The sequence below is a fragment of the Mixophyes fleayi genome, chromosome 1 (genome assembly GCF_038048845.1).
Source record: "Mixophyes fleayi isolate aMixFle1 chromosome 1, aMixFle1.hap1, whole genome shotgun sequence".
Lineage (NCBI taxonomy): Eukaryota > Metazoa > Chordata > Amphibia > Anura > Limnodynastidae > Mixophyes > Mixophyes fleayi.
The window spans coordinates 384150895-384162244 of NC_134402.1; the positions used below are offsets into that span (position 1 = coordinate 384150895).

General features: G+C 43.1%; 1 protein-coding gene across 1 annotated transcript in view; it reads right to left on the reverse strand.

The window, feature by feature from the left end:
• Window positions 1-2334, reverse strand: part of FCHO2 (FCH and mu domain containing endocytic adaptor 2) — a 96448-nt gene extending 94114 nt beyond the window's left edge. Inside the window, exon 1 of the mRNA XM_075179943.1 lies at window positions 2130-2334. Coding sequence (XP_075036044.1) covers window positions 2130-2333 — 204 coding nt within the window. The 5' untranslated portion in view covers window position 2334. The remainder of the gene's footprint in view (window positions 1-2129) is intronic.
• Between the last annotated feature and the right edge of the window lie 9016 nt (window positions 2335-11350).

Genomic DNA, 11350 nt, shown 5'->3' on the forward strand with positions numbered 1-11350 from the left:
TTATGTATCGTGCCCAATGAGGTCATTGATTTCCATCTTATTGACAGGCTGAATATTGGTTTATCTCACAAATCGGCTGCCTCCACATTAACCACTGACATAACAGACACTTTTATAGTGGATTGATATATTTAAGTTAGATTTTGGTCCACAATTGAAGATTTTAAATTAAATGTAACACTTTCAATCATGTTAAACAGATAAATGCGTTATGGTTAACATATATAACATAGTTGCCACGATTGTCTGGTTTCTAAATCCTCTCACTACATCTTACCGGAGATAAATATATTTTTGAGGTGGTCGTTCTGCATTAGTATGTTTTGTGTGATGCAATCAGCTCTCCACTGAAACAATATTTATTCTATGTAAAGTGTAACTAAACCCTGAAAACAAAAAAGGTGGATATATATTGTAGTGGATAGTGCACTGTATGGTTTTGCTTTTCCTTTGATGTCAGAAGAGCTCTAGTTCAGGTCTGGACAACCTGTGGCTTTCCAGGTGTTGTAAAACTACAGGCTTTGCCAACTGATAGGGTATGCTGGGACTTGTAGTTTCACAACACTTGGAGAGTCACAGGTAGGCCAGGCCTGCTTTAGTCAATTGAGCCATGGTTACTCCATGCAAGCTACCATTACGCTCTACAAGTCTGTCTAAAATCTGTTCACTCTCTTTATGATTAGACAGCTATCTTAGCAGCAATGTGTGCTGCAGCACACTTTTACTATAACTTTTACACTTAAAAAAATAAAAACAAAAACAAAAAAACCAACAAGACAAAGACCACTCCCATTATAATGTAATCTTCTTTACATATACAACACAGCACTGCCCACTTTCAGAAACATTCGTCAGAAAATGCAGATTGTATGTTTGAAACACAAAAGCATATGAATGCCTCAAGTACATAGTAATGCCCATAAGATGTTTAAGTTTACTTTAAAAACTACTTCTTATACCTGCTAACAGCAGCACATAGGCAATGTGGCACTACAAAGTGTCCTAACGACCAATAAATATCAGTTTACCAGTGGAATGGTAAACTATATTACTGACACTAATTACATATGTAGGTATTCTGTTATCTGGATACAGTTAACCATGTATTTATAATAGCAGGGCTGCAGAATGCTAGAGGTAATGCAATAAAAAGGCAGAATATAAGTTATCCTGCTTCTGTACTAAGAAGCTAGAATCAAATCACCTCAGTGTATAGAGAATGCACATATGTAACAAACATTGCTGTATTTAGCTAACTATGGGGGCGTTGACAGAAATGTACATAAACAGTCATACAACTTGTTGTACAATGGGAGTGTATGTATGTATGTATGTATTGAAAACACCACACATTATGGTTTCAGTGAGTTTCTCCCCTACACTGTAACATATCCAATGTTATTCCTATGTGCAAAAGAACAATTTGACAGCCCAATACAGTATCAAAGATATTGGAATTACAGCTCTATGACCCTTGCTCAGTTGCTTAAAAAAATAATAAACAATGCATCCCTTTTAAAAATAATTATTATAAACAAGGGCGTATGTACAACTAAGACACACATGACACACGCAAGGGCTGGAGCTTCCAAGCTAATGTCCTCTCATGAGGCCAGCAGCACAGACCTTATAGTAACCGAGTAGTCTGTGAATTAATTCACTATACAGCAGAACCTGAGCAACAGATGACAAAAACGATAAGACAATGTAAACCACCAAAGGTAAATGTGCACGGGGTGATTGCACATTCAGTCCACCAGATGTGTGAGCACAATACACACCCATACATAATGATTCATCATCCATACAGGTCATACAATGCATAATATGTACATAGATACTACTCTGTACAATGACACATAAATAGCAGGTAAATAAAGGAGCTGAGGGGTTATGTCCAGCCTGATGATCTGCCAGGTATTAAATAGACAGATGGTAGTACAGTAAGTACAATGTGCATAGAACTGTGCAGCAGACAGATATAATGCAGGGCATACACCGCCGTATGTCTGATCAATGGTACAGCCGCTGTCAGACAGCCATCCTGCACCATCAGCTGGGGGTGCCCGCAGGGTGGGGGGAAGGGAGGCCGGACACCGGGCAGGAAGCGAAAGGAAATCAGAGATTACCCAGAAATTCTCCACGAAATACGCCATGACCATGTTGCTAGTGGACGAGGGGGGGAAAGGTTCCGGGACGTCTTCTCCAATGCGGCCCAGTGTCCACCGGTTCCCCGGCCCGGTGCGCTGACTTCTCTCTCGGCTCTTCTCCGAGCTACGGAACCAGACGGGAACCCACAGCCTCCTCCCCCTCCTGGGACATGGAGCGCGCATGCGCGGCACGGACGAGGGAGGGTGAGGAGATTAAAGCGCCCCCTTGTGGACAAGGCATGCAAGAGCGCGCGTCTGTCAGTTACAGTGGCAAACTTCTGGTTTGACCAGTGGTCACTTTTTTTTTTTATTTAATAAACTTTATTAAACATGAGAACAGGAATGCAAACTAATATGAATTGCTCAACGTTGTTGTTGAACAGGAAGGACATTCCTGTGTTCTGTGTTACACAGAGATATTAGTTAGGGACTATCCCGTGCATTTCAGCAAAACTAGAAATAACTGCAATTATTTTATTGTAAACCAGGCGTATAGCTCTGCAGCTGTTGTGGAAACTCTTATCATAAAGATCCGTGGTAAACAGAACACGATCATGGAATTCCATGGTAATTATGGTTTAAGGTCTGTATGTTTTTGGAGTGTGGGAGGAAACCGGAGCACCCAGAGGAAACCCACGCAAACACAGGAAAAACATACAAACTCCTCACAGATAAGGCCATGGTCAGGAATTGAACTCATGACCCCAGTGCTGTAAGGCAGAAGTGTTAACCACTTAGCCACCATGCTGCCTATAGTAGTGATATGCAACACTTCAGAGGCCACATGGACGTCCCTCTAGCTTTTAAAGGGCAGCACATTACCCTTAAATTCAGTAATACATTAAAACAACACATTTAAGGGCATATTCAACTCAGCTGTAATTTTTTTTAACATTGCATGCAAAAAATGAAAACGATCCATGTGGGATTTGACATGTAATCATGTCCGTTTTTAATTAACACCATTAAAAATCGTGGTATTCAATTTGAAAACTGGTAACGCCGCCGCTGTGCGTTATCCATAGGTATAAGCAAATTTTTAGGGGAGTGGAAGGGAGGGTTTAACGCGTCCATCTAGAATAACAAAAAATGCATTGGCATACATTTGTATTGCAATACAGAACCTTCTATTTTATAATATCTACTTACAGCAATTTTTTTTACAATACTATTATCTATACCGTCACAAAACACATTTGTAATTACATATTAGTACATACATATATCAATTAGTGATTATTGTGTTTATTAATTTTCTTTTAAACATGCTTTTTACATTACTGAGAAACAACATTTTCAATTTTTTTACATTATTACATGATTTCAATAGTTTTCTTATGTTTTCAATTTTTTTGCACAGCCATGAGAGGTACGAGATAAAACTGCCGATTTGACAGTTTACCTCTCTGCGTTAAAAAATAATTGAATAGCTTTTAACGCTTCTCCCTCCCTCCTTCCCTATACTTTCAATGAGTCATCGAGTTGTCCGCAATGGGACCGTTTTCGCAAACAAAGCGGTGTGTTAAAAATAGATTTGAACAATGGGTAAAGTTAATGCGCTCCAGAATGAGTGAAAACCACGTTAAAATCTCTTTCCACGGTGTTAAAAAAAATTACCACTGAGAAATTAATTCCCCCCTTAATCAAAGAAAGACACCTATCTATAATAACATAAACAGGCAATTTAAACAAGTGATACAAGTTATAACAAGCAAATCTGACAATAAAGCAAGAAGGGACTGAGAGCTGCAGGTGAATGCTCTGACGGCCGCTTCTTGTCCATTACTGATCTAAAGCATATACCTGAGAGGGTGAAGAAGTGTGGCTGTCCCTGTTCAATGGAGATTTGCGTTTCTTCCATTGGGACAAGAAATTTGTTAACAAATTCCATGGACAATATTAGGTTTTAAAGATCTGTATCCATTTTTCAATATTGACACCTGCTCGGTGCATTAACTCTTATATTATTCAAGCCCTACAGTTTATTTATGGCTTTATAAGCTAATATTTGTTAGCATAGTATTTAAAATAACCATGAAATTCTAGTCATTTTCAGAGAACATGTCAAGATGGCTCTGGCAGGGCAGCGAGGTCTGCTGCACCTGCTTTTCCTCCAAAGGACACTGTGCACACTGGATGCTCTCTGGTGAGGTGGGCAGGGGAGGGCTGGTAAATTTCAGCCCGGGGGGCAAGACTCGACTCAGCCCAGCCTGCCCCTAGAGGTGGGGCACATTTGCTGTTGCCTGCAGGATCACTACATCAGGCCGTGGTCATCCAGACCTTGGGACAGCAATCACTCGTAGGTCTGAATGAACCTGACAGTGGAACTTTCTCCCAGTGTCTGTACATCATCAGTGCCCTGCAGATTTCAGGGCTATTCAGAACTCAAAGCATTGAATGGCCCTTACCTTTCAAATTCTGGATTTTCTGGTTTCAAACTCAAAATTGGCACAGGCCATGTTTTTTTTATTTTAACTCCAGTTATAACATTACAAGTTGGAATTACTGGTATTTCCCAATTCTCATAAAACTGGGGGGAAAAAACAGTAAGTTGAAAAACTGCTTAACATCTACAGAGTAGCTTGAAGTGGGTACCGGGAGGATCTGAAAATGACTCAGTGGTACAGTAGTGTGCAGGTTGTATACCCCTTAGTGTATGGCCACCTACATTGTAATATCTGTGTGACCATAGTTAAAGGAGGAGAGTTCCTGATGGCAAAGCAACAAAGGATTCGCTTTACAGTGCGCTAAATTCTGGTTGGCTCCAGGTTGGCCGACCTGAAAGATTACTTAGTTTTGTTATGATCATGATTATGGTAAATGTACTTTTTTGCCCATGAGTGTGGATATATCATTTATTTGTATAGGGCCATTATATTACGCAGTGCTTACCAGAGAATATTGAATCATTCACATCCCTCCCTGCCCTTTTGAAGCTTTCATCCTAAATTCCTTACCACACAAACACACACATACTAGGGTCCATTTTTTCCAGGAGCCAATTAATCTACCAGTACATTTTTGTGCCATGGGAGGTGTGGAGAAGCGGAGTCTCTCTGGACTCATATTCCTATTCATTAGCTGTTTCTCCCAGCAGCATGTACTTTTTAATCCAAGGCCCAGTTTATACACCAGCGGTGTATTATGTTGTGTGTTATTCCATTTTATACTATACATTTTGCACTTTCTATTACCATAATACTGTGTATATTGGAAATGTACGACAGTAGCCATCTTGTTTCAGCTAAACTCTTAGCTCAATCAGTTTTAAAGTTAGGCTTCAGCATGATTAATTAACCATGCCTTTTAATAGCATTGAGTGGTCAGGGTCTATTGTTTAATTATAGAGAGTTTACCTGTCCTTTAGAAACCAGACATGGATAAGTAAATTAGCAGGCTAAGTCAACATTGCATTGTATAGCTGGAAGCTAGCTATTGTTCACATGTCCACAGAGGTCATGTTAATTTAACCAAAGAGATTCCCATATGCAAGATAACTCCCTGTCACATTTTAACACTAAACTAAGAAGCCAGTGTTATTATATTATGTTAGATCACCCTATTTCAGTACAGGCTTTAAAAGATAACAGTGAGAGACTGTAATGTTGTGAGCTCAACTATATCTCTATGTAAATGAGATGAGAAATTTTTGTATTCATTTATTTTCTTATTCTACTTGTCAGTCAGGCCATTGTGCATTATATTCTGGGCCACTTAAGATGCTCTGATATAGAGGAAAGCTAATCACACCCATGCAGCTTGAGGCTATTCTGAGAGTCTAAGGCTTGGTACACACTACAGAATTTTCCAACCAATGTGTTCTACTACGATTTTAATAACGACTGAAAATAAAAAGTCCCGATCAACATGCTGATTGATGCTTATACACTATACATGTTTTAAAAGATTTACCATCAAATCTGTGCACTTCAACTGTCATAACCATCGGCTGAAAGGATCATGACTCTAAACTCTGTGGAGTTCCTGTTTGTGAGTGCATACACAATGCAGGATTGGAAAGATGTCATTCCAACGAGATTTATAGTTCTGCTAACCAATCAAATCAAACTAAGGTCGGTGCTTTGGAATGACTGTCGCTCGTCATCTAAGGCTGGGTGCACACTACAGGTTTTTCAGTCGATCATCGGGCCAAACACCATAAACCAACTGTTTGGCCCGATATCGCAGTTGTGTACACTTACACGATGAAGTTCATTTGGTTGGTCGGCAACACTAATAATCTCATTCCAACCGCCTTCCGATCCTGCAGGGTGTAAAGAGTCACGATCTTTTCAGCCAATGCCGGCAATGAACATGTCCCGGTGAATAAATGTAGAATGCTGTAGATGGAATAATTCGTCCGTTCGTTCTGAGACTGCATATTTCATTTCAAAGTCACTGAAGCTAATGACATTTGTAATGACATGGATAGCTATAACAAGGCAGTTAATCAGTGTGACAGGAATGAATGACTGCATAAATGAATACTGTGCTTTCATTCTCTAATCGACTACAGGACTAGATGAAGAGCATAGATCTGAAGGTAAATCGCGTATAGTGTGTACGCATGTATCAGCAGACTGATTGTAACTTCAGTCGTTTGTAAAATCGTTAACGATAACAAATTTGTGAAAAGTTTTTGTAGTGTGAATAAACACAGAGCAGTAGGGTCATTCTGTCTTCGAGGATCCTGGTGTACGTAACACAAGCACAAATGACTATGGACCAGGCATCGCGGTGCCACTGGATGCCAGATTAAGGACCTTATGAGCCTGGACCTGAAAATTATGAAGGGCCTACTGTGAGAAGTGCTGTCCCACCAAAGATATGGCCAGTAATGTGTGTGCGTGGCCAGCACCATGGAGGGTATAGCTAACATCTCCCTCCCATCTTCCCATATATGAAGAGTGCACCACTAACTGGTTCACGCAGCATGTATGTAACGTGTAGAGTGGTAAATATGTCCCAACTGTCCCTCATGTTCGGACAATCTCCTTGATGATCAGCATAGTTCCCTAAAATCAGCACTATTCTGATGGCATTGGGACAGTTGGGAGGTAAAGGTATGCTATTTAATTGACCATTGAGGACAAAAATACAAACTATGGTTGATTATAAAACTACCTTTGTTTTTATTTATAAAGTGTTGAAGAAAGAATAATACAGGAAAATGCCAGTTTTTAGGTTTTCAGCATGAACAAAGAACAGGGTGCATAACATGAAAACAACAAAAATAAATATACGTGTTCTTACAGCTTTGACAACCTGGTGCTACAGCCGGTTAAATTAATAGCATTCCCATTTATTATGTAGATCTATTTACCACCACGACCCTCAATATTAAATTAATAGCATTCCCATTTAATGGACCAAAATATTCCTTCGCCACCAGCAGCCCCAACAGTAGGTTAATAATATTCCCATTTAATAGACCTATTTCTCCCTCCACCAGCCCTAACATTAAATTAATAGCATTGCCATTTAATAAACCAACATAGTCCTCCACCTTCACCAGTAAATTAATAACATTCCCATTTAATAAACAGACATATTCCCCCATTCCAGCCCAAAAATTAAATTCATAACATTCCCATTTAATAAAAAATATACACTTTATGGATAAAAGTATTCAGACACATGACCATTATACCAACAGGGTCTGTAATGACATTGTAGTTAAATACATATACATTAATATATAGTTGGTCCCCCTTTTGCAGTGATAACAGTGTCTACTCTTCTTGGAAGCCTTTCCACAAGATGTTGGAGTGTTTCTGTGGGAATTTGTGCCCATTCAAAGTGTAGAGCATTTATGAGGTCAGGTACTGATGTTGGACGAGAGGGCCTGGCTCGCAATCTTCGTTCCAGTTCATCCCAAAGGTGTTCGATTGGGGTTGAGGTCAGGGCTCTGTGCGGACCAGTCAAGTTCTTCCACATTGAACCATGTCTTTGTAGTCCTTGCTTTGTGCACTGGGGCACAGTCATGTTGGAATAGAAAAGGACCTTCCCCAAACTGTTGCCACAAAGTTGGAAGTATAGTATTGTCCAAAATAACTTGGTATGCTGAAGCATTAAGATTGCTCTTCACTGGAGGTAAGGGTTCCAGCCCAAACCCTGAAAAACAGCCCCATACCATTATAACTCGTCCACCAAACTTCACAGTTGGCATAATGCAGTCAGGCAGGTAACATTTTCCCGGCATTCGCCAAACCCAGACTCGCCCATCTGACTGCCAAACAGAGAAGCGTGATTCGTCACTCCACAGTCCAGTGTCTGTGTAATTTACACCACTCCATCCGTAGCTTGGCATTGGTCTTGGTGATGTGAGGCTTGCATTCAGCTGCTCAGCCATGGAAATCCATTCCATTAAGCTCCCGCCACACAGTTTTTGTGTTTACATTAATGCCAGTGGAAGTTTGGAACTCTTCAGCTATGGAATCAGCAGAGCGTTGGCGACTTTTACGCACCATGCGCCTTAACAGTCACTGACCCCTCTCTGTGATTTTACATGGTCTTCCGCTTCGTGGCTGAGTTGCTGTTATTCCTCAACACTTCCACTTTCTAATAATATCACTTGCAGCTGACCATGAAATATCCTGCAGGAATGAAATTTTACGAACCGTCTTATTGCAAAGGTGGCATCCTGTCACACTTCTGGTATTACAAACGGAACCCAATAGCCAGGTAGTGCTGTAGTAAACAGGATTTATTTTGATATAGAAATAAATCTCAAATGTCCAGCAAGCAAGTCCAAAGTATCAAGATAAATGTCTTGTATCAAGGAATTGTATTCCAAATCACAAGGGAGCAAGGTTCTGTGGAAGCATCTGATTCAGACACAAACTCAATACTCGAGCAAAGGCTGCATAACAGGAAGTGCCTTTTCTATGCCCAAACAGGAAATGAGATCCAAGATGGAATCTTCCTGAGACAGTTCTGGCCATTTTGGATAAGGGCTATTGTATGGGCAAGTTCATATCAGAGATCCAAGATGAAAACTTCATGAGGCAATCACGGCCATCTTGAATGAGGGCAAATCTAAGGGCAAGAACATAACACATCCTATCACACTACCACGCTTGAAGTCACTGAGCTCTTCAGAACATCACATTTTGTATAACAAATGTTTGCAAATGGAGACTGCATTATTATTATTATTAATATTTATTTATAAGGCGCTACAAGGCATCCGCAGCGCCGTACAGAGACAAACAAAATCACAATACAATGGGAGACAGCACAGTACAGTAAACACAGCAACTCAGTACGCTCAATGCACAGCTAGAGAGGGCGGGGAAAGGGGAGGGAGGATCCGAAAACGACGGGGCCCAAGAAGGGGGGCGCGGAAGACAGGGAGACCCCCAGGGGGGAGGAGGGAGCGAAAGTGGACGTGGGGTGGAGGACCTTTCAGGAGGAGGGCTAAGTAGCTGGAGAGCAGAGTTAGAAGTGGTGGAAACAGGAGGAGAGATGGCCCTGCTCAGAGGAGCGTACAATCTAAGGGGAGGGGTGGACAGACAGAGAGACGCAGGGGAGAGAGGGAGAGTAGGGGGACAGAGGCAGAAGATAAGGTAGGAAGTTAAGTGGGAGACAGAAAGGCTTTAAGAAAAAGGTGGGTTTTTAGGGCCCGTTTGAAGCTGGACAGATTAGGGGAAGTTCTGATGGAGGGAGGGAGCTTGTTCCAGTGGAGGGGGGCAGCGCGGGCGAAGTCTTGGATACGCGCGTGGGAGGAGGTTATAAGGGGGGAAGAGAGGCGACGGTCAGAGGCAGAACGGAGAGGGCGGGATGGAGCATGAATAGAGAGGAGGGTGGAAATGTAGGGCGCAGTGGAGTTGGCGAGGGCCTTGTAGGTGAGTGTGAGGAGCTTAAAGAGGATTCTGAAGGGGAATGGGAGCCAGTGAAGGGCTAGGTAGAGGGGGGAGACAAAAGAGGAGCGGCGAGAGAGGAAAATAAGCCTAGCTGCAGCGTTAAGGACGGATCGAAGGGGATCGAGATGAGAGTGGGGGAGGCCAGTGAGGAGGAGGTTGCAGTAGTCCAGGCGGGAGATGATCAGAGAGTGGATAAGGCATTTGGTGGCATCTTGGGAGAGGAAGGGCCGGATGCGAGCGATGTTGCGCAGCTGGAAGCGGCAGGATTTAGCAAGAGAGAGGATGTGGGGGCCAAAGGAGAGAGAGGAGTCGAGGATGACACCAAGGCAGCGAAGTTGGGGGACAGGCGAGATAGAGGTATTGTCGACAGTGATGGAGAGGTCAGAAGGGGATGGGGTATGAGAGGGAGGAAAAACTATGAGCTCAGTTTTGGCAAGGTTAAGTTTGAGGAATCGAGAGGACATCCAGGAGGAGATGGCAGAGAGGCAGGCGGACACCCTAGAGAGGAGGGAGGGAGAGAGATCAGGAGAGGAGAGGTATAGTTGAGTGTCGTCAGCGTAAAGGTGGTAGCTGAAGCCGAAGGAGCTGATGAGTTCACCCAGGGAGGAGGTGTATAGAGAGAAGAGTAAGGGTCCCAGAACAGAGCCCTGAGGGACCCCAACTGGAAGGGTGGATGGGGGGGAGAGAGACCCAGAGGTGGTGACAGAGAAGGAACGGTGAGTAAGGTAAGAGGTGAACCAGGACAGGACTGGGCCGGAGAGGCCGAAAGACTGGAGGGTGTGAAGGAGGAGGGGGTGGTCAACGGTGTCAAAGGCTGCAGAGAGGTCAAGGAGGATGAGAAGGGAGAAGTGGCCCCTGGCTTTTGCAGAGAGGAGGTCATTGGTGACTTTAGCCAGGGCAGTTTCAGTGGAGTGGAGGGGGCGGAAACCAGACTGGAGAGGATCAAGGAGGGAGTATTCAGAAAGGTAGGAGGTGAGACGGCTGCAGACGAGCCTCTCAAGAATTTTGGAGGCAAAAGGGAGAAGAGATATGGGGCGATAGTTCGAGAGAGAAGTGGGGTCGAGATTAGGTTTCTTAAGAATGGGGGATACGAGAGCATGTTTGAAGGAGGAGGGGAAGATGCCAGTGGAGAGGGAGAGATTAAAGAGGTGAGCGAGGTGGGAGCAGGTGGTGGGGGAAAGGGAGCGAAGAAGGTGGGAGGGGATGGGATCCAGGGGGCAGGTAGTGGGGGGGGGAGGATAAAATGAGAGAGTGGACTTCCTCGCCGGTGGTGGGACGGAAGGAGTGGAGGGGAAGGTGGTTGGGGGGGGAGGACAGAAGAGTGGGAGGGGTGGA